General features: G+C 48.3%; 1 protein-coding gene across 2 annotated transcripts in view; it reads left to right on the top strand.

The window, feature by feature from the left end:
- Positions 1 to 24159, top strand: part of PRDM5 (PR/SET domain 5) — a 145080-nt gene that overhangs the window by 37976 nt on the left and 82945 nt on the right. For both annotated transcript variants that reach the window (XM_079153396.1, XM_079153397.1), the window contains exons 3-4: positions 5842 to 5964; positions 22787 to 22961. In XM_079153396.1, the coding sequence (XP_079009522.1) occupies positions 5842 to 5964; positions 22787 to 22961 (298 nt within the window). The remainder of the gene's footprint in view (positions 1 to 5841; positions 5965 to 22786; positions 22962 to 24159) is intronic.

Here is a 24159-nt window from a genome sequence, read left to right as displayed (position 1 = left end):
TTGGACAAAGAAGGGGTTTCTGTCACTTAGTCGTTTTAGCTGGCTCCGTTTAAAGGGAAGACCCCCGCCCCCACGAAAGCCACAGATGTGTGCGCAGGCTTTGAAACCCCAGCCAAGGTTCCAGAGCGCCTGTGAGCACCGTCTCCCACCTTCCACCCTTTACTGCCTGCTACAGCTGTATTTTTAATGGTTTATTATGTCTTTATGAGGTGAAAAAAGCTATAGAAAAATACTCATGGCCGATAGTTTCCTCGTGTGTTAGACTCTGGTTGCTGGTTTGGTGGTGCCATGTGCCCTGGTGGAAAGACACATGGCGGCTCTGGAGCAGGAGGATCGCTGGCTGCATATTTTATGACTTTAGATTTGGAAAAAATGGAAGACACATTTTTAATGATTAATTATGGTAAAAGAGGAACCAATTGTAACACAAGAGCTAGCATTAAAATACATGAAGAATATGTAGTACTCCCTACTCTCCTCTCCACTCTTCTTTCCCTCCCCTTTCCTTCATTTAATGTCAAGCTAAATTCCCTACGTTAAGCAATGTTCTCAGTATATTTAAAGGCATCTATGTGATTTTTGTATAGCTAATATTGGAAATAGTAAGTTTTCATTTATTATTTCAACTTAAATATAAGAAACAATAAAGTGAGGACCTTAAGCCTGTGGCCTCGAGGAACTGGGATTCATTCCTGGATGAACCTGGTGCAGATTCTTGCAGAGAGCCCCCTGGCCTCTGCCCCTCAGGACTGTTGAAGCTGCTCGGTATTTGGTAATAACATATTGTGGTGATGATCCAGAGCAGCAGTGAAAAATGAATGTAGACTTTGGTACCAGGAGCGGAGTATTCATTTTTTCTTGCTGTCTTACAAAACACCCCACACTTAGTGGCTTAAAAGAACACTTGTCGCCGCCCGCGGCAACAATTGCGCAGGTATTTATTGGAGGTGGAGTGTTCAGCAATAGCCACGTAGTCTACCCCAGCATGCAGGCATGCAGGCCACCCTGAGCCTCCTGTGAATCACTGGCTGGGACGCCTGAGGGCCACCTACCCACCAGGCCATGGGGTACCCCTGCCCAGCTCCATGGGCAGCATTTCCTGATTGGCTCTTCTGTCCTCTGCCCTGATGTTCCCCATTCCCCAGGCCCACCGAGGACCTCGTGCAGGAGTATTTTACACCCACATGCACGTGATGTTTTGAGATGAATGAAGTTCACACGTGCGCTTTGTCATCACTTGTATGTTGCTGTAGCTTTTTATTTTTAATTTTTTATTTCCACATTAATACTGAAACCAAGCTGAGTAAAGGAACTGTTCTAGAATTTCTCCCACAGCCTTGCACAGCACACTTAAAGACCACAGGTTCTGCTCAGAAATGGGGTGGTGAGTGCTGCTCACTGACCGGGGGCATCTTCCAGGGTTTCCTGGGCAGAACCCTGACTGTGCCACGTGGGAACTATTTTAGTAACTGGGGTGTCTGGTCCCCTTGTGTCTGCGCTCTGCGCTCACTGGTGTTTCTGGGCTGGGCTGTGTGTTTTGAGTGAAGGGAAGAGAACTGCCTGTGTTGGATGCATGCAGTTTTAACAGTGGTGGAAGCTGCCCAGGCGAACATGGAGCTCCTGCTGCACAGCAGGGCTGGGTGAGGGTCAGACCAGAGGTGCTGGCCTTGCTCTTCTCTCTGGGGCTTCACGTGCTCTTCACTGCTCACGCAGCCACCCCTGAGAGGGAGTGCCCTCTCAGGGAGTGCCTGAGCACAAAGTGTCCTTTAAGAAGCATCTGCAAAGCTGTGACCTCGGGCGCGTGCAGACTGTCACCATTTGTCAGGTGACCACCGCCTCTTCCAATGATTCTTCTGGTGATTAGAATCTTGCTTTCAAAAACCGCTCATCTGTTGTTATGTGGGACATTTTGTGACCCCGCTGGCACCTGACCTGGAAACTTAGGAGAGCTGGCGACAGTTTGAAACCTGTCTCAAGCCTACATCAAAGGCCCGCAGCCCTAGGGTTCCTGGCCTGCCGCCAGCCTGAACCTCTGTGGCTGCTCGCGGGCGGGTCCGGGCGCGGTGGGGCTGTCGGTGGACACACGCGCGTCCTCCCCGCCTTAGTTCCCTGTGAAGCGCACTGTGCTGAGGGGTGCCCCCTGCCTTACAGTGCTGACAGAAACAGAAGCCACCGGGTCACCAAGGTCCGTGCGGCCACGCCATGCCCGAGACACGCGGGCGTGCTCTCAGGGAAGCCCCTGCAGCACGGAGGGTGCGGGCTCCCTTGCTCTTTGCGTGATAACACCTGGCCTAAGACCGGACTCAGAGGGGCGCCTCGGGAAGCGTCGAGGGCACCTGGGTGTAGAGCACCCCTGCGCTGGGGCCTCGGTGAGCCCAGAGAGTGGGCCGGGGCACCTCCTCTGGGTCGTCCTCTTCCGTCATCTGTCCTTTCTAAGAAATGCTGCAAGCCACGGGCTGCTCTGACTGCCTGCTCTTCAGGCGCCATCACCGCCCAGCAAGCACTGTGAGCCCTTAAATGCGCGGCGGCAGCTGAAGGGTCCGCCCTGCAGAACTGGTGGGCGGCGCGTCTGCGGAGGTGCGCATGCGCAGGCTCCCTCTCCGCCTCAGTTCCGACCTGGGTGTCACCTGGCTGCACAGCCCTGAGGGCGCTGTGTGTTCCCGGAAGCACCATGACCTTCCCCAGTAGGCCTAGTAACCACGTATGGCCTCAGCCAGATGCAAGCTGTGGCCTCCCAGAAAGCGTGTGTGTGTGTGCGCGTGCGCGTGTGTGTATGCATTTGGTACCAGGAATTGAACCCAGGGGTGGCTCTGCCGCTGACTACACCCCCAGTCCTTTTTATTCTTTACCCTGAGACAGGGCCTTGCGGCCTTGTGGTCCTCTTGCCTCAGCCTCCCCAGTTGGTGGGATTACAGGGGTGTGCCACTGCACCTGGCTCCCCCCAGATTTTTGTGATTTTAAGCTGAGTCAGTGAAATCACCATCAGACCATAGGTCCCAGTTCCCTGGTGAGCTGTACCCTGCTGCAGGTGAAGGGGACCTGGACCAATCAGTGTATGTTGAGCCCTCACGACCCATCAGACAAGGAAGGAGTGATTGTCTGTGGAGGAGATGGCCGAAGGGCTGCTGTCACACTTCACCAAGTGGATCTGCACTTGCATTTGCATAGCAGTTGCTATGGTCTGGATGTGAGGTGTCCCAAAGCTCACAATGTGTGAGACAATGGAGGGGGTTTACAGGGGAACTGAGTGGGTTCTGAGAGCCATAACCCAGTCACGAACGAATTCCCTGATGGAATTGATTGAGTGGTAACTGGAGGCAGCTGGGGTGCGGCTGGAGGAGGTGGGGCTGGGGGCCTGGCTTTCAGGCGTCTATTTGTATCTGGAGAGTGGAGTCTCTGCTTCCTGATCACCATGTGAGCAGCTTCTCTCCACCACACTCTTCCACCATGATGTTCAGCCTCCCTGGAGCCCTGAGGAATGGAGCCTGCTGTCTATGGACTGAGACCTCTGAAACTGTGAGCCCCAATAAACTTTCCCCCCTCTAAAGTTGTGCTGGCCGGTCTTCTAGTCACAGCAGTGAGAAAGCTGACTGAACCAGTAGTGTTGGGTACCCTTCCTGGTGTTCCTTGTCAGGTGACATGAGTGGACAAGGGACCTGTGCCCCCCAAAGCAGGATGCTGTCCTGAAACAGCGGACATGTTTTCTTAATGACTTCCGAGGGCATACTACCTGGTACCACGAGGAGCTTCTTGCACCTGGTGCCATGCGATGCTGCACAGTGTCGTGAGGCCACAGGTGGAGAGCACCCTCTCTGTCTTGGAGATCAGGAGGCCAGTGTGGCTCAGTGGGGGGACGGCCTGTCCAGAGGGTGAGGGTCGGCTCCACAGTTTTCAACAGCAGCCCCAGGTGTCACAGGTTGTCCTCTTGAGACGCTTCTTTCAAGTATCTAGTGATGTCATTCCCTGGGGGCCTAATTTAACCGTTGTCAGTGTGACCAGTTATGGTGGTCTTGGGGTGCCTGGGAGGGAGGACTCTGTCCCCGATGGCTGAAATTGCTCGTTTTCTCTGAGAGCCACTGTCCTGTCTAGGGAGAGGTGTGGTGTACTCTCTGTCCCCTGTAGCCGAGGCCCTGGGGTTTTGGCATTCCCCAGGGGTGGCCGGGATTCAGAATTGAGGGGTCAGCGAGGAGTGAGGGTGACTTCAGTGTGTGTTTGTCACGTAGCAAGAAGTACAGCAGTTTCCCACGGATTCATGTCTAAGCAAATGAAAGATAAATATGCGGTGTTTACCATCCTCAGTTCCTCTTTTAGCAATTATAATATCGAATATTAAATTCCTGCTAAGGGTCTGGCATTTCATTAGAGAGATTTTTGAAGGGTTGTTGAGGCTTCTTGGACATTGAAGAAATCAGGAATTGTTGGAGAAACATGGAAGTATGTTAGACCAGAGGAGCAGGCTGACATTTTCTCCAGGGTTAGGACTGTGGAATATCAGTTGTTGCAGTGTGTGCACCAGAAGATTTTATAGCAGATTTTTGAAAATAACCACATACACCATAAGTCAGTGTGTGAACAGCCTTGTGGTCTGTGTGTGGGTGCCTGCTCTGCACCTGCCACCTGTCTGACTCGATACCCACTTTCTCCCAGCTCCTCTAGCCCTGCCCTGTGACCTCCTTACTGTTAGGACACAGGGGACCTGGTTCATGCTCAGGCCTGTCTACTCGACTTCCTTGCTGTTTCCTTGGCTTGGGAGCCGCTTCCCCGGCTCTGTCCTTTCATCTGAACTCTGCTCAGGGTCCCTCTGCACTGAGGCTGTGCTTGGCCACGCCACGCACAGCCCTCTCCCTCTGCTCTCTGCTGGCTTTCCTGTCTTCACCGTGGGCCACGCCCACCTTGCTGAACTTGTCCTGTTTGTTTAAGTGCAGGAGGCCAGGGCTTATCTGTCTTCTTCACAGGAAGACTTCATCCTTGGCAGTGAAGAACTCAATAACTGTTTGTGCAGTGAGTGAATGATTGCCCAAGTATCACGAAGACACATACCTCATAGGACTGTTTGTCCTTTAATTTCTATAAACACTTTGGAAATCCAGAGTTTGTTTTTCCTCATCCCAAGTCTGCACAGGGGGATCTCTAGCCCATCCCTGGTTCTTCGTGGGGGAAGGAGGTGCCAGTCGCTGCTCCCAGCGCTCCTCCTCCTGCCTCCTCTGCTGGATTCCATCAATGCATGAACACAGGCAGGCAGTGAATGGGGCCTGGGTCATGAACCCAGTAACCAACAATGTGGGGGTTTGGAGAAACTAGATTCCAAGCAAGGTGGATTCTTGAATGTCCAATGGACCCCTCTCCCTCTACCTGACAGCAGAGCAGGTCTGAGGCAAGGAGTGGAGAGTGCGGTCTCTCAGCAGTGCGTGCACAGCCGTGGAAAGAGGGATGAACTCATTTAATCCAGTCACTCTAGAGAGCGCTCCTTTTCGGACGAGATTCTAGGACCCAGTGGAGGGAGGTGCTGAGGGATTGCTCCACCCCACACCATCAGGTGGGAACCCAGCAGCAGCACCTGTCCATGGGAAAGGGGTGAATTAAGTACATGTGGGAAGAGAGCTAGCCTGACCACAGGACAGCCACGGCACTGGGCATTTCTGAGAGTGCCCAGACCCTGCATCTCAGCTCATGGGCTTATTGGTAGCACGTGTAGGGGAGAATGCTTGTGATCCTGCACCTGTTCATAGGGATCCACAAACAGGTATACACCTAAGAGGGAACATCAAGTCCTACCCTTGACATGCTTTGTGTGGTGGGGTCTGGGCTGAAGTGGAAACTCAGGTGCCTTCTCCGTTTCAGGTCCGGGGGAGTAAGGGAGAAGTGCTGTACATCTTGGATGCCACCAACCCGCGACATTCCAACTGGCTTCGCTTCGTGCACGAGGCACCTTCGCAGGAGCAGAAGAACTTGGCAGCCATCCAGGTGAGCCGGGGCTTCTTGATTGTGCTATGCAGAGACAGGGGGATGAGTCAGCTTTGACTGCACTCCCTGCTAGGCGGATCACCACCGGCTCCAGATAACAGTAACTAACTCACAGCGGTGGGAATCTCATCCCAGCATGTGCACCAAGGGCCAAACCTGGCAGTAAGTGGGCATCGGGGGGCTCAGGGGTGAGAATTGTCAGGGGCAGCATTGTCCCTGGAAGACCTTGTTGGAAGTCCTTTCTTGTAGCTGTGCCTTGGTAGGATCAGGGCTTGATAGCTTACTTGGTTATCATTCCCTGGGCTGGGCGCCCATTTGAGAAGGACTGCATGGACAGTCTGCTTGGGCATATTCTCTGTGGCAAGATGCTGAGCTTCTGGACGTGGTGCCTGAGTCAGGGCTCAGCAGAGAATGGAGCCGGGGTAGGCACTTGTGTCTCTCTCTGGAGATGTACCATAGGAAATTGGCTTACATGACTGTGAAGGCTGTGAACCCCAAGTCTGTAGAACCGATGTCTCAGTGTGGGTGCAAAGACCGGAAGCTCCTACAGATCAGAAAGCCTCTGCCCTGGGTCCAAGGCTGTCAGGCAGATTCTGTCGGTGCAGTGGGGCAGGCTCAAACTTGTTCTGTTTGGCACTTCACTTGATTGGAGGAGGCCACCCACACAATGGAGGGCAAGACATTTTACTCATATCTACAGATTTAAATGTTAATATCATGTAAAACCATGCTTACAGAAACACCCAGAATACTGTTTATCCAACTCTCACCCCATGACCCAGTCAAGGTGATACCTAAGATTAACCATCATAGATAGGAACCATGTTGTTCTGAATGCTGTTTCCCTGGATCCTAATATATGTTGCACATAACGCGAGGCTCTGATACCTAGGCTGGGGATTCGTAAGTGGAAATTGAGGCAAGAGAAGAAAAGATGCAGGCCTCAGAGGGCCCTGTCATTAAAAGGCACTGCTCAGAGGACAGAGAGTCTAAGGAAAGGTTGCACCTGGGAACTCCACCTGCTGTGTGTCTAAGCCCAGCCTTCAGGGTTGAATGGAAGTGGAGGGGAAGCTGCTGTTGGCAGAAGCAGGAAGGGAAAGGGCAGTCAGGTGTACCAGGAAGTGAGCGTCCACCAATTGTGCTGTTCTGGAAGCTTCGTGTATGTGTGCTCACTGGTTCCTACAGCTCTGGTACTGTGGCCATTTGCTGAGGACTATGCCGTTTCATGTGAGAGGAGAACGCACAGAATCAGGTTTGGAGCGGCCAGAGCACAGTCATTGGGAATATTCCATTTCCTAATGTCTTCATCTAGCCAATCTTTTCCGTGCAAATACATCTTAGGGAACACTCAATGTGATCACTCTCTTTTTGTGAGATAGTGAGTCTTATCAAGTGGCCAAGTAGGGTTGGAAAACAGGATCTTTGGCAGGCAGGTATTCAAGCCATTTTCACCTTATTCACATTGTATATTAATCCATCCTCAGATTAAACTGAATTATTTATCTTTTCTTTATGTGAAGGGATTAATTTGTCTTTTTCAAAAAAAATTTTTTTTTCATGACTTCCTAAAGCAGTCATGTCCTGGGCTCTTAGTTATGCCATAGTTTCAACTTGCAGACCTCGTTCTCTGTAAATGTTTCTGTCATGGAAATTGCCTGTAGAAATGAAAAATTCTTTTAGCCACACTATTGTTTTGGTGGGTTCTCCATTTTCGCCTTTGTAGAGGTCATTCAAATCTTTTCTTCCTTGCGTGGAGAGGGGCTGACCTTTCCCAGTTCCTTTCCCCTGGCTTTCACCACATCCAGTCAGTGCTCTTCCCACTGGCTCAGCTGTGGAGTGGCCTGGACTCCTGCAGGGCCCCTGAGCTGCACCTGGGCACTTGCCGTTCAGTGGTCACATCTTCTGAGACTTGCAGGGTCCTGCTCACTCGGCGCCTCTGGTGCAGCACTGCCTTCCTCTGTGTCCAGCGCATTTTTTTGCTGAGAGAACAGGTGTTCATGGGATGACCTTTGTGGCTTAGGTGCTCCGCAGTGTGGGTACCCAGGCAGCAGGAGCAGGGCCAGAGCTCTGTGAAGCTTCCGTCTTGAACTGGATGGGGATCTGAATGGGCTGGAGGCCCTGAGGTGTTGGTGCACAGGTGTGACGGTGGCCAGGGTTTCTCCTAACGTCGTTGGCCCCTTACCAGCAGAGGATCAAGCCTGCTCTTGCCCTGCTTTTTGTCACGGACACACGAGGGGCCTGTCAGCCCCCATGAGGTGGCACCTTTCTTATGTGCACAGTAGCTGGAGCAGTGATTGCTGAGGGTGTGCGATCACACTTGAGCTGGGACCAAGGAGCATGGCAGCGGGGTCATGGAATGTGGGCCTAATTGGTTGGGACAGTCTCCTGGGATCACGTTCCAGGAACCCTGAGTTGGTAGGAGAAGATGGTAGTCTTTCCAGCATTACATTATGAATCATGTGCATTCCAAATTGCATCTGAAATTTGGGGTATTCAGGAAATTTTTTATTTGAGCTGCATGTCCCAGGAGTGGAGTAAATGAGAAACATTTGTGGCTATGTAGCTGGCTTGGTGGAAAACGTCAATGCGTGGTCCAGTTTCCTAGATGAGGGATTAAGAATTTGAGGTCTGTATTGGCAGAGCATAGGAGCTCCTTCTTGGAGATGCGATCACATTTCTAGTTTTGCAATTTATTTGATTTTGGGAAATTTGTTTTGGAAATGATGACTTAAATGTCTGAATTGCCAAAGAAGGATCCCGAAAGCAAACAATTCCTCCCTCTTGCACACTTTTTCGAATAATCAGTCGAACTGTACGTTCAAGCTTCTGAAAAGTTTCCAACTGTGAGAGGAAAACTCTAAATATGAAAGATGCAGCTTGAAATGAACTAAAAGTATGCTTAGGCTCTGCAAGATGTGGTGATTCTCTTTAAATGTTATTTTTGTGGCAGTAAAGGAAAAATGTAGTATTTGAAAAAAACATTTCATTCAGTATCTGACATTCTCTTAAAACCTTGTGTTTTTTTTGACAGAAAAAGTATTCAGTAAATGCTTGCTATTTAGTTAAAATTGGTGAATCATGCTGTTTAGAATTAAAACTGAATTTTTGGCAGTTTCAGAGGTGGAGAGTTACCTTCAGGTTCCCCAGGACACATTTGCTGGCGTGGCCCCCCTGGGACTCTGCTGCACATCACCAGCCTAAAGGAAAAGGCAGCGTGGCATCTAAGACAGCGGGTGTGGGCAGGACTTGCGGCCTGGCCACTTGTCCAGGTGTCTCAGGATGGGGGCTGTGTGTGCAGCTGGCTCCAGGTGCCGTGTCAGCATAGACCCCCTTTCCAGCAGAGCTGGTCCACTGGACTCTTGGTCTCCTTCCTCTGCTTTGCCAAGTGAGCTGTTAACCCCAGGGTCTTCTCTGTGACCCAAGAAATTTCAATAAGGTAAAGTCCCAAAGTCAAATGTGGGTCTCTAAGCACAGAAACAGCTTTGGTCTCCTCTAAAGCACAGAGGAGACTTTTCTCCACTGTCAGCGCCCAGAACCTCCAGGCTGAGCAAACAGAGTTTTCTCAGAGTTCAAGTGAAAGCCGTGCCAGCTGGGAAACCAGGCAACGGCAAAGAGGAATGGCAAAGGAGTCATCTCGAGGACACCGTCACGAGGAGTTTCTTCTAGTTCTTCTCTTTTCCTGCTTCTTATCACACTGGCCCAAACTGTATTTCTACAAGATTTTCTAGAATCCATCTGTTCATAATTAGTAAGGTAAAACTATCAAATAATTTTCTTCAATAGCAACATAGAAATATCAGTTTAATGACTGGCAGATCTGTCTGTTAGTGAGGCACAGCACACATCTGTGTATCGCCAGGGCAAAGTGAAGTTGTGCGTCACAGCATAGTTCCTGAGACCTGTCGCCTGCCTGGGTCTGAGGCAAATGGTGACGTAGCATATTCTGGAAGGAGAGTGGGTGTCCTGTGTGCACTGCATGCTGTTGCTGTGTGGGGTGTCGCATGGGTCATGACTGCGTGTAACTGTGTGTGTGTGTGTGCACGTGCACTTCAGAGTGTTGTTTTGCATGTAATTTTATCTGTCAGTTGAAAAAGCAGTACAGATGAGCAGTTGGTCCAGTTTGGTTTCAGACACTAGACCTACTGTGGCCATATGTAGAGGGACCTTATTACTTATTGGTTTATTATTCAGGTTGGGGCTTATTAGCAGGGAAAATGTGTATTTTCTGAAATATCTCAAGTTACACACAGTGAAGAAACTCAAGTCTGTTACTCCTTCATGGTAATGGTGGGGGGGCTGGATGCCTGCTGTGCCAGGAGCTGGTTGTTCATTTACCTAACGTGCCGGGACCGCTCGAGGAGAGTACTGTGATCGTCACCTCCCTTGACATATCGTCACAGGAGGCCCTAAGTGACTTGCCTGGGACCGCACAGCCAGGCAAGATTTGAACCCAGGAACATTGTCTCTGCTGGGCACTCTCTTAACCTTAGAGTTGAGAGAATCTTAAAGGAGGAGATATTTAAAGCATTTCATTTCATGTTTCTAAAGTTGATACTATATAGTTTGGAAACTGCTGAAAATTTGCCAATCTGTCTAATTTTAAAAACATAGATTAAAGTTATTTACATCAGTTCCACGACCTTGTAAGTTTCCACACTCCCTTCCAGACTTGAGCGTGGCATGGCGCCTGCTGTCCCTCCAGATGAGGCTGTGCTTAGGCAGCATCTGTCTCTGCCTCCTTGTTCCTCTGGCTCCTCTTTCCTCATTTTAGCTGTGGATAAAGGGTTGAATCTCTGGTAAAGCCAACGGAACTCCTGAAGTTCATGGTGGCAACATTTCAGAGTCAGCACCAAGCAGGTTGGTGCAGGGCTGATTCTGATGAGGTGGCATGTACATGCCTCTCATCCCAGAAACCACGGCATCGCTCCTCTCCTGGCTTCTCCGGGGCTGCCCGGCTCCCCACTGTGGCCACCCAGCAGTGCGGGAGTTTGCCATTGCCCTCCAACTCACCGCAGGGCTCCAGGCCAGTTGCCCCGGAAGGCAGCTTCCCAGTTGTTTCTGTGACTCTGCTCTGACTCCCCTCTTCTGTGTGCTCGTGAGTGTGACGGTGTCCACCGCTAGGCTGCAGGTTTGCCCTCAGTGGTCGCGGCTTGCTGCCGTATAGCCGTGAGTCATTTCCTACAGTCTGTGAGGGGAGGAACTGGAGAGCAGCGCGGCTGGGTGGTTCTGGGCTCTGGCCCAGGGGTTCCCAGGAGGCTGCTGGAGGGAGGTGCCAGTAGGTGGACCCACAGAACCCAGTGTGGGCTGGCAGCCATGCGGGGTCACAGCCCACCAGCTTCCCGAGAAGAAATGAGACCGCACAGCTCCTCCTTACCTTCAGGGGGATAAGACCAGAGGGAGTGCCTCTGAAGTGGTGTGTCTCAGGCTCCATCCGTCCAACCTGAGGAGGGATGGCCACTCGCTGAAACGTGCTGAGACCCTCCCATCACTGCGGACACAGGCGGGCGGGGCGGGGCAGACCTGGGAGCTGGCCCTGGGGCAGCGCTGGCCCTGAGCCCGCACTCACGCAGCCCCACGGGAACTCGGTGAAGACAGGAGTGGACACCCATGATTCATGGTCGTGGTGGTGTGAGCTTGGACACGAGTGACCCAGCTACAGCTCCCAGGTGGACAACAGTCAGGGGACTGTGCGCCACGACCACCCACAGGGAGCCCGCCATCACAGGTCCCACGCTCGCAGACAGCCACCAGGCTGCGTGACACTCTCAGGAGACGCCGTGGGGCAGCCAGGGCACAGCCCCATCAGCTCAGAGCGGCAGCCCTGCGCCTGCACGTGTGCTCCTGCTCCCGAGGGGCAGCGGCAGCGGCAACGCAGCACCCTCCGAGTGTGCAGCCTCAAATGCCTGGTGACCATCAGGAACGGGCCGGAGGCAGGTTCAATGGCAATCGGGAAAGTCGTCCTGTGTCCCCGCACCTCTAGGAGGACCCAGAGATGAGCCGTGAGGGGCACCTTCTCAAGGTTCAAACCTGCGACGAAACCCAAATCACAGGAATTCTCTCCACCGTGCTATGGATCACGATTAACAGCTCTAATGTCAATTTTGATCTGACATATATTACTCTTCATTGTGATTCAGTAGGTGTTCCCCAGGCATTCAGAACTGTGCCCCCGTCCCGTGTGGCTGTATTTCTTCTGATGTTTCAAGGCATCAAATGGACTCATTCTGCCTCTGTTCCCCCTCAGGTTCACCCTGCTCCTCTTAGTCCCTCTTTTCCCTCTGACATTATTTGCTACTGCCTCATATCTATGCCCTCACCCACTGTTTTCTTCTTTTTACCTTAATGTCTTTTATTCTCATCTATATTTTCTTTCTTTTGCCCAATTTTCTCTCCTCCCTTTTCAACCCATAGATAAAGTAATAGCAATTTTACTATCTTTAGTAACCAATTTTCAGCCTCCTCTGGAACATCTCTAAAAGTACTCTGGAACTATGAAGATCATTATGAACACGTTTTGATTTTCCTAAGGTTGAATAGTAAGAGATTTTGATCTGAAGTGATTGTAGGTGATTGTAGTAAATAGGGTTTAGTGTCGTCTCGTAAACTGGAAAGTGGTGCTGATAATAGAAAACAGTAGAGGACACATGTTGAGATAGAGTATTAATATGTGGATATTCACCAGCCCAGGGATCCTAAGAGAAACAAGGGCATTAAATAGTTCTTTGCATCAAATATGAGCCAATACCCATCACAAAAAATGGTAGACATACAAGTTGTATGAAAAAACAAGGGAACGAATACTCCAAACAGCCCACAACACTTCAACAGCTGACCCCATGTACACCACAGTGAACTTGGAGAAAGAGCTTAGAAAGTTTATTGTTAAAAATGTTCAACAAGCAAAAGGAAGATGTAAGGAATGAACTTAGAAAATACAGGAAGTGAAAGATCAAGAGATAGAGATTCTAAAAAGAATCAAATGGAAGTCCTAAAATGAAAAATTCCATACATCAAATTAAAAAATCAATGTAAAGTATCATCAGTAGATTTTGAAGACAGATTCTGAGGTTATGAAGACAAAATATATAATCTTGAAAATAAATTTGACAATAAAAAAAAGATGTTAAAAGACCATAAATATAATATTTGAGAAATCTAAGGTAATATAAAGACCAAAATTAAAGATCAACAGTGTCCAATATGCAAATGAAAGGAATACACTATCTGTTCAGTGAAATAATGTCAGAAAATTTTCTAAATCTTAGGAACAAGATGGAAATCCAAATACTAGAAGCATGTACAACCCCAAGTAGGCATGATCAGAAAAGTTCCTCTTCAAGACACATTATAATGAAAATGTCTAATATACAGAATAGGATAGAATTTTAAAGCCACTAGAAAAAATAGGTCACATTTAGAGTAAATAAATTCAGATTTCAACTGATTTCTCAACCTAGAAACTAAAAGCCAGGAAGACTTGGTATATATTATTCCAAAAAATAAAAAAGAAAGAAAAGAAAAGAAATGGATCCCATTCAAGACTACTAAATTCAGCAAAACTGTGTTTTTGAATTGAAGATAAAATAAAAACCTTCCATGAGAAGGAGAAACTAAACAATTCATTACCATTAAGCCTTCACTACAAAATATACTCAAGGAAATATTTCATGCAGTACAAATGAAAAAGAAAAATGAAAACATACATAGGAATCAAATGTACTAGAGGAACACTTAGGAGAATCAAGTCTGCATTAAGGATCAGAAATAAAAACTGCAGGAAATAAAAAAAATCATCTCTAGAAATTAGAGGAAAAATTTAAAAAAATTCTTAGAAACAAATTCTTAGAAACAAATAAGACAAATGTCCTCTGGGACAGCATGAAGTCAGGTCTATGAGAAAAGTTTTTAGTACTGAGTTCCTACCTCAAAAAAAAAAAAGAAGAATACCAAATAAATAATAAATAATATAGTATTATACTTCAGGACCCTATAGCTAAGAACAAACTAATTCCAAAATCAGTAAAAGACATGATATAATTAAGATCAGAGCCAAAATTAATGAAATTGAGAATAAAATAAAACAAAACAATATTAAGGATCAATGAAACAGAAAGTTGGTTCTTTGAAAAAACAAACAATTGATAAACCTTTAGCCAAACTAACCAAGAGAGTGAGAAGACACAAATCAACAAAACTAGAGATGAAAAAGGAGGTATCACCACAGATGGAGGATTATTAGAAACCATTTAAAAAATTTACTCTATAATAAATAATAAGGTAGAAAATCTTGAAGATCTTGAGAAATTCATAGAGACATGTGACTTACCCAAATTGTACCATGAGAATATGGAAAACTTATGAAATCAAAGCAGCAATTTAAAGACTTCCAACAAAAACTCAGAACCCAATATATTCTTTTTTTTTTTTTCTTTTTTTTTTTCAGTGCTGGAGATTGAACCCAGGGACTTGTGCTTGCAACGCAAGCACTTTACCAACTGAGCTATCTCCCCAGCCCCCAATGTATTTTTGACCAATTTCTACCAGACTTTTAAAGTAAAACTAATACCAATCTTCCTCAAATTAGTCCATGAAAAAGAACGTGAGTAAACGTTACCAAATCCATCCTATGCAACCAGTATCACCCTGATATCAAAACCAAAGTCACATCAAGGAAAGGAATCTTCTGTGATGTGCATAGATACAAAAATCCTCAGTAAAATATTGGCAAAACACATTCAGAAATACATTAAGAAGATCGTGCACCATGATCCAGTGGGTTTCATTTCTGGAATGCAAGGTTGGTTCAACATATGCAAATCAATAAATGTAGTTCACCACATAAACAGAGTTAAGGTCAAGAATCATATGATCATCCCTATCGAAACAAAAAACCATTTGACACAGTCCAGCCCCCATTCATGGTAAAAAGCCTGGAGAAACTAGAGATAGAAGCAGCTTACCTGAACTTCATAAAAGGCTGCACAGAACAAACTGTTGGTCAGTTCTCAAGTACTAATCTCTCACTGCTGGGTTTGTGCAGTGTGATGTGGAAGCACACTACTACTTGACAGCGAACACCTTCTTTGCCGTCATCGTTCACCATTTCATCACCCAGCATCCCAGTTCTCTAAGTCGGTCCAGATCTGGAACTCCACAGTGCGAGGATCATGGTGATATTCACAACTGACCCTACACCAAAGGTGTAGGATTAACAGAGAAATCACAGGTGGAAGCCATCGGGTATCATGTGTGGGTTAGTGATAGAGTACAGGTAGCCTGCTTTCATGTTTGGAAATATATTAAAGTGTAAAAATGTTGTAAAAAGGTGAATTTCCCACTTCTTTTGCTGGATGTTAAGGAAGGTGATGTGAGGAATACTGTGTTTTCCTCTGCCTCTGCCATCAGGCATTGCCCTTCCTCACAAATGTACCCCGTCCCCTTGCAGCACAGAGTGGTGTCCCTGGTCCTCAAGCACAGATGTCCCTGTTGCGCCTGAAGGCACCTCCAGGTCACCGTTCTTGCCATCCCAGGTTTCTGTCCTTCCTTCAGCTGCCTGTCTGCTGGGTCCCTGCTCCTCACCTTCAAAACACTCCATACACCCCTGGTTTCTGGGATTCCCGCTCCAGTCCCAGTGTCCTTGTCCTGGAGTCTTGATGCTCTCTCCCTCCTGCTCTTGGGCTCCTCCCTGGTGACTCCTCCATCTGACACACTCACTTCCTTTGGTGTCTCTGCAGCTAGCTGCCCTCCTCTCAGTCTTGCCTTTTGTCCCACAGCTGACACACCCAAGTGCTGGCTGGCCTGGAACTCCCAGGCATTTCTTAGCAATAAGAATCGCCGTGTTTTTGTAACTCTCTCTACTTTCTGAGTGACAGTCTTGCAGATCTGTCTTGTTAGTCTGAAAGGAAATTACCAAGTTTTTCTCCCATGCTGATAGCCTTCAGCAAGGGAGGTGTTGCACTGGGCCCAGGTCATGCTGGGGTGCAGGATGGGTGTGACAGTGTGCCGTCCTCAGGTCTTCTGGAAGCCAGCAGCCTTAAGGGGAAGGGCAGAGGTGGGGAAAGGCGGGATCTGGGTTTAGCTGTTTCTTATATAACATGGAATAAGGAGCATGTGGGTGATGATTTGTTCTAAATGAATGCCTGATGGCAGAGGAGAGGAAAGCACAGTGCACTGGCCGTCTATTTCTTGCTGGTGCCCGTGCCTGCTGCACCAGCCATGGCTGTGGGGTCCTGGTGTCATCTGATGGGACATGCGTTTTCCCAGCAGAGGGGAAAGAGCGGTGGCGCTGGTGAGTGAGGCCTGCTGACGCTTCCACACAGGCACGGTCCACCCTGCGTCCATTCCTCGTCCTGGTCAGTGCTGCTGCCCGGGCCAACCTGACGAGGCAGAGGCGGGCAGCCCACATCCCAGGGCACCTTGGCACGAAGCTCTTGCTGAGAGGATGAAGGAATGAACTGCTTCACCTGCTGCAGGGATGCCTAATTTCAGAGTTTTATTTCATTGTTGATTCAGTTCGTAGACACAGGGTGGAGGTACTTTTGTTCCTTAGCTGCATCAGCTTTGCACACGGAGCTCCACGGCGAGGATGTGCTTTGAGTTGGTTCAGGGCCTCAGTGAGCCAGTGAGCCCAGGTGGCGGTGCATCTGGGCGTCAGACTTGTTTCTTCACCTGCGTGGCGTGGCTCCTGCTGCTGCTGGTGGCTGCGCCGTCCACATTTCCTCCTCCTCACCTGGGTGTCGCTTGTTCATTTCAAGCCCGGAGCAGCATTCAAACGATTTCCTTTTCTGTGAACTACCCAGCCGTCAGCGCAGCTGGGCGGCGCACCTTCGCCGTTCCCTACCTTTGCAATGCAATTAACCTGTGCCAGAGCCAGCATCCTAGGCGTGATGTCCCTTACACCGTCCACGCGTGGACAGCAGCCGGCCACCGAGTAGACAAAACAAAGTTCAGATGCAGCTGAAATACCACACCGCTGCGGCCCTCTGGGCTTGCGTTGATTCACACACGGTGGGGATCAGGATTTCTGGTGAAGCAGGAGCGAGTGACTCTTGCTGTTCTGAAATAGCAGCACTGAACCCTGACGTGTGAGTTCATGAAATCCCTCCTGGCAGGGCATGGCCCTGGAGAAGGGCAGCAGGCAAGGGCCCAGGGAAGCTGAGGTTGAGCGTAATGCTGGACGTGGGTGGGAGATAGGATCAGAAGACTGGTTCTGTCCCCTGGGTAGTGGAGAGGAGTGGACTTAGCCTGGGCTGTGAGGCATTGGTCCCTCTGTCCTAGTCATGGCCTCCATGCAGAAGTGCTGAGCTGCTCAGGAGCTGAGCACTCAGGGGCCACGAGGGGCAAGGTGCCGAGAGGGCGTGGTACTCCCACAGCGTGGGTGTAACCATCACACAGAGTTGATACTCCAAGTTCTGACCCGAGGCTAGGTGGTAATGGCCACCTGCTAAATCTGCCACACGCAGGAGGTACTATTTTGGTGCGGTGGCCGATGGCAGGGCACTGCCTCTGACCTCCCCGAGTCAGCCAGACGGCTGCTCCTCCCCAGGTCTGTGGAATCCCTAGCAGGTGGGCTTGCCTGAGAACCTGACAACCAGCACACGCAGAGGAGTCTTGTGGGAGTTTGATCCCGGGTAATGTGATTTATCAAAATGATGAATCTAAAAAAATCTATGTCATTAATATTTTTTTCAGCTTTGTTCAAAAAAGGGGATCAGAGTTCCACTCTGCTTTCCTTACCAGGACCCATTGGCTGCTCAGAGGAAGAGCTGTGCTAGCAACTAATTCACTAAAAGATGGTTTTTTTTTTTTTGCTTGGGGATAATGAGTGACTCCATTTGTAGATTTGTGGAAGGATGATAATTAGCTTCAAAAATGGCAGAATTCACTGATATTCTTGGGTAGGGCAAAAGACCACAGGGAAAATATATTTACATCTAGGGAAGAAATAGATACAAAGCAAAAAGTCATACATTTTTAGTGTTGAAGTCTTAAGAAACATTGCTGTTGAAGAAGCACCAGCAGCGTGCTTTGGGGACCCTGCACTCGACACAGGCGTCCCTCAGCAGACATGCGGGCAGGCCGGGCAACCCTGTCCTGGCCTCTCTGGGCCCGGCTCTCCAGGTCCACGTCCTGAACAGATGGTTGGCCCCTGGTTCAGACAGCAGTGGGCCTAGGAGTCCTTGAGAGCAGCACCGGGCCATGAAGGGAGCCTGGAGCAAGGCCGCCCCGTGAGGTTTGGGAGGGGGCTGCGGAGCTCACCACACCCTGGCCAAGAGCAGGCGGCCAGGTGGAGCCTGCCAGAAGCACGCCGTCCAAGCAGCTCTGAGCAATGGGGCAGCTGAAACAAACTCTGGGGGGAAAAGACTTCTTAGAACATGTTAAGCACTGGCTTCGGAGTCGTGTTGAGTGAGCACACCACAGCACCACTCACCAGTGCCTGCCCGCGTCCGGGCTGGTGCCGCAAGGGCTTCGGGGTACCATCACCTGCGTCCTTGCGGCCATCCTAGGACGTAGGTTGTTTTCTCCTGTACAGATGAGGGAACTGGCGGTTTGAGGGTAAGGCTGTTTGCTTGGTCACACAGCTAACTGATCTAGAAAGAAGCTTGGACCCCTGGGTGTGCCCCAGCCCTGTGCCCCTGGACACCCTGGGTACTGCTTCCTGCTATCAGGGAACAGAACTCATTTATGATCTCCTTTTCTCTTTTACTACAAAAGTTATACATCGATTAATTAATTCTAACAGCATTGTAAGAAATACACCAGCAGAAGACAACTACAAAATATTGTAGTCCCCTCCTTCCTCCAAGAGAAACAAGCTTACGAGCATCTTTGTTATACTCTTTTTCAGGGCACATTGATTGATATTTTTTCTAAGGATATCATGTTTGATAAAACTGATCGTTAAACATTCAAGGTTCCCCGGCTTGTTGGACATTTAGACTGTTGCAAAGTTTTGTTATTACAAATAACTAAAAATAGAAATAATTAGCCAGAAAGGATGTGTAAATGCAAATAAAATAAAGCAAAATGAAAGGAGACTTATAAATAAGAAAACTCAAGCTGGGCACGGTGGTGACGCCTGTGACCCCAGGGACTTGGGAGACCGAGAGAGGAGGATGGCAAGTTCAAAACCAGTCTCAGAACTGAGCATGACACTGCCTCAAAATAAAAAATAGAAAGGACTGGAAATGTTCTCAGTGGTTAAGCACCTCAGGTTTAATCCCCAGTTCCAAAAAAAGAAGAAAGAAAGATTCAAATTATGGGCAGTAATGCAAGAGATGAAGAGCGATCATAAAATCACTCATGCTATGGCATATTCAAGTTGTAATTCTGCAAAAAACAGCAACTGAGGAATATTTGCTTTTGAGCAAATATTCTGTTCATAAAAATCTTTTGTGGCCTGAGTCAGAATGACAAGTAGGATGTTAGCCTCAGGTGGAGTTCAGAGATTCAGCTGATACTGAGATAGTGACAGCAGTGATTTTGCTGTGCAGGGCCCTGCTCAGGGGACCTAGCCAGGAGCGACAGATGGAAGCGAGGGTGGGGTACCAGAAGTGAGCGTCGGGATCAGAGTGGACGTTAGGAGCCCAGTTTTCATGTCTGTGAATACGTCAGTGAAAGTGGCACAGGCTCATTAGAATAGGTTGGGGGTCATCTAGAGCTTAAATATTGTTATGTTAATTATTAATAATATAATTATCACATCATAATATGATCATTCTTCTTGATATTGTAATTGTATGTTTAAGTATTTGCAGGTTTTCCACATCTGGGACCATGGGCAAAATGGATTAAAGCAGCTATAGGGTACTGAGTGCAAGGTTGTCACCAGGCTAGTGACAACAGGGGGCTGCCTCTGAACCCCAGAGCACTGATCAACCCTGTTCAGATCCTTCCTGACTGGGTCTGGGATGAGCCCATGTGTGGGGAAAATAACTCCAAGGGATTCCAGAGATCAGGGAGTGCCGGTTTCTGAGAGTTGTAGGGTCCAAAGGAGGAGAACATAATGAAAAATTGTAGGAATGGTGGGTAAGTAAAAGTGAGTGCAGTATAGGTGTTAGCTTCGAATTACTGTGGCAAAATACTTGAGAGTATACCAACTTATAAGGAGGAAAGGTTTATATTTGATCATGTTTTCAGTGGTGTCAATCCATGTTTGGCTGGCTCTGTTGCTTTTGGGTCTATGGTAGTACAAATTGGAGCAACTTGGCTGACCCCATGGTGGCCTGAAGTAAAGAGAGATTGAAAGGCACTGGTGTTCCAATGTCCCCTTCGAGCGCACTGCCCATTTCCTCCCACAGGCCCCACCCCCTACAGGACACTCTTTGAATACCTCACTTCCTGCCAGACGCCCTGTCTCCCAAAAAGCATGCCCATGATGACCTCTATCTTCCTAAAGGCCCCTCCCCTAAAGGACAAGCCCACGATGACCTCTATCTTCCTAAAGGCCCCTCCCCTAAAGGACACGCCCACGATGACCTCTATCTTCCTAAAGGCCCCTCCCCTAAAGGACACGCCCACGATGACCTCTATCTTCCTAAAGGCCCCACCCCTAAAGGGCACGCCCATGATGACCTCTATCTTCCTAAAGGCCCCTCCCCTAAAGGGCACGCCCACGATGACCTCTATCTTCCTAAAGGCCCCTCCCCTAAAGGGCACGCCCACGATGACCTCTATCTTCCTATAGGCCCCTCCCCTAGAGGGCACGCCCACGATGACCTCTATCTTCCTAAAGGCCCCTCCCCTAGAGGGCACGCCCATGATGACCTCACTTCCTCCCACAGGCCCCACCCTGTCTGGGGACCAGGCCTCGGAAGCGTGTGCCCTCGTGCGGACAGTGGTGGGGGTTACGTGCGGAAAGACACTCCCGTTAATGCACAGGAGGAGGCCACCGGGTTCCATCGCTTCTCTTCCTGTCGTGATGTGGGCGGAGCAGGTGGCCGACCTTTGGAGCGGGGACGCTACCCGCTTCTTAAGGCTGTAGCTGGTGTGTTAAATTTTCCTTCATTAGGGAGCCTCGTAATAAACACGCTATGTCTTATGATGACAGTTTAATATGAACTTATCATGTTCCAAACTTATCATCTCTTCTTTGTTTCGAAAGCCATCACAAGATTAATGCCCACTGAGCTTTCTAGAAGGAGGTTTCTTTCCTTGAATATTGATCAGATAAGCACTGAAATTTATGATCCTCGCCTGAGGTCTTCACTGGTTGAGTTCCTAGCTGCTTAGAGGACCCCTCACCTAGTGGTTTCCAACCCTGGGGAGTCGACTTCTTTTTTCATTTAAAGAAATCTCTAGTTTGCTGAAAGTCTGTTTTTTGCTTATTTTTGTTGCACCACAAGTAACAGTTGTATAGAAGTTAATTTAGTGCTCTTAATTAGAAATAACTTGTATGTTTCTGAATTAAGAACTTCCAAGAAAGTGCCTGATGCTCCAGAAACACTCTTTAAGTAACTGTAGCTAATGGGTAGATTTCTTTCATTGCTTTCAACCTTTGAATCAAACCTCCTTTCCACAGTACTGGATGCATATGATCATATTTTCTGTCTCTTCCATGGAATTTAAAATTTTCATTTTTGTTGAAATTATGAAATAATCTCTCCTTGTTTGAAAAAACCCAGACTAAATCAACAATGAAGGTAGAAAAGCTCCTCTGCCTTCTTTGCAATGATGTATGAGCCCCAGGTTTTCAGGGGGTCTGCTCAGGATCCAGGTGCACATACACCTGTTCACTCTTACCCTCTGCTCTGCTTCTGCCTCCCTTCCCCTCTTCCTCCTGCTTCTGCCCTGTGTCCTGCTGTTCCTCCTCCTTCACACACTGAAGTTAGGCAGTGCTTCACTGAGTTTCCTGGGTGGAGCTTCTGTTCTTGATCTTTCCTTTCTTTGCCCACCATGAAGGCTCAATAAATTCAGGCTACACTTTCTTCTCTTGTCCTCAGCAACTGGGAACAATTGCTCAGTTCTGTAAAAGAGTCGTTCTGGCGCTTCCTCCTGGGGCAGCCAGCTAAGTAGCCCTGTTCTGGCTTCCATGGTGATGGGCCCTGGCCCGGAGTGCCATTTTGTACCCGTTGATTCTAAGTGTGATGTTTCTCTGGGTTTCCTTGAAAAGGTTCTGCAGTGTTGCTCTCCTGCGTCTGTTGCTGGCTAAGGTTTCCTCAGTATTAGTTATCAATGGTTTCAACCTTGTCTGATTACTGTCTTCTAGAATCTTCTAATATAATTTTGGTAGGTTGATGGTGGACCTTGTTTTCTCTTCCCTCTTTTTATCTCAGTGGGGTGTGGAGAGGTTGAAGTGTAGGGTGCACATGACAGCTCAGTCAACATCTCAAACTTCCCAGAGGTCTATTTTATCAGCTTCTTTTGGTCCTGCGTTTTGGAGAGTCTTTCAGGAAAATAATTTGTTTGCCAAACTCCTCTGGTTTGGACTGGAACTTCAAAAAAAATTTTTTTTTCTGTTCTAGTTTTGCATTAATTTCAATCATAGTGAACTCATCGGTAGGACTTCTGCTGTCTGTCTGGGTTTGTAAATGACACCATTCCATCAAATTGCCTTTATGGGCCTCCACGTGAGACCAATAAATGTTGCAAAACTCCCTTTAAAAATATACATCATTATTCTTATTTCACTTGATATATATATAAATATACATTTGCACATTATTTGTGAGATGACTGAACATTGTCACTTTCCATTTTCAGTGTCCAGATCAACTGGGGATATAAGAAAATGTAATGATATCTTTTGGTGGGCACCTGGAACTCAGTATATCTTAAAACAGTTCTTAATTGCTATCTTCATTTTTTTAAAACTTTGCTTCAGGAAGGAGAGAACATCTTCTACTTGGCAGTAGAAGATATAGAGACGGACACAGAGCTTCTGATCGGCTACTTAGACAGCGACCTGGAGGCTGACGATGAGGAGCAGCAGATGGTGACTGTGATCAGAGAAGGGGCAGGGGAAGATTCCAAAGGCCAGTCAACAGCTGGCAGGAAAGGTATCACATCTCTGGTGATCTGGGAGAGTAAAAGAGTCATAGAAGAAACAGTTTGAACAGTTTGAGTTGTAGTCTCATTATAATAGGGCATTGTTGAGAAGTGTTTGCCAGCCCCTCTCTCTGTGTGCTCATCGTTTATACAGGAAGCGGGTAGGGGAGGTGACAGGTGCGCCTGTGGGATGGCCAAGGTCCAGGGCCGCCTGGGAGCTCCTGTGTCTCACCCTGTCTCTGGTGCGCCGGGGTGACATGCAGTGGGACCTTCACACCCTTGCTTTGGCACTGCCTCTCGCAGGTCTCAGAATGGGGCAAGGCACTGGCTGTCTGAGAGTTTCCCTTCTTTTCTGCACCTAGAGAAGGTGAGTGTAGAGGTGAGCTGAACAGGTCAGTTCCTGGGCTTTGCTCTAGTTCAGGATCCTTAGGGGATCTGGAACTTCAGAAGTCTCTTTCTGCTCTGATCCAGAGACAGCAGGTCTACTGGTTTGTCCTGGTGTGGTGGCTAGAGACCTGAGATGACCAGGTTGGCTTTCCGAGCTGCATTCCTGGAGGTTTTCCGTTTGTGCCTGTTGCGGCCAGAGGCGTGAGTGTTGCCCAGTGCCATCATGCGCTTCTGCTTCTGTGTTTTAGTGACCATGTGGGAGTAGGTGAAGGCAAACTGTGCTCTTTTTCAAATATGCCTTAAGCTGGATTTGGAGTGATAGCAGTTCTTTATTATTCTTTTGTTTATTTTTTTCTCCTTTGCTCCAGGGCTTATTATTATATACATTATTTTAATTTAAAAATAACTTTTCCTACTTTTGTTTTAATGCCCTGGTTTCTGCTGTTATCAAAATCAGTCCTCCTCTTTGTAATGAGAATCAGCAGACACTCAGAAAGGTTTTTTAAATGTATGAATCAGGCATCACTTTTCATTGCTGTTTTCATTTTAGGAATCTTAGTGACTCACTTATAAAAGCAGAGAAGCAAAATCCCAGCAAGAGAAGCAGGGAGCCCCAGTGTCTGACAATGGAGAGCTGGGTTAATGAATTCACTGCCTTAGGTTGGAGAGCACACTGGAGCTGAGCAGATGTTAGGAAGGCCTGTGACAGTGTGGCCATAGCGTAGCATTCTAACTGCATGAGAGTCGCACAGAGGACCACTTGGGCCTGGAGATCGTGGGTGCCATAGCTCTTCTGGGGGATCACTGGTGGTTTTTATTTTC

This window comes from Sciurus vulgaris, assembly GCF_902686455.1.
Source record: "Sciurus vulgaris genome assembly, chromosome: 9".
In the NCBI taxonomy this organism is placed as follows: domain Eukaryota; kingdom Metazoa; phylum Chordata; class Mammalia; order Rodentia; family Sciuridae; genus Sciurus; species Sciurus vulgaris.
Note: the sequence above shows the minus strand (reverse complement) of the source record. Positions and strands in the feature narration are given on the sequence as shown.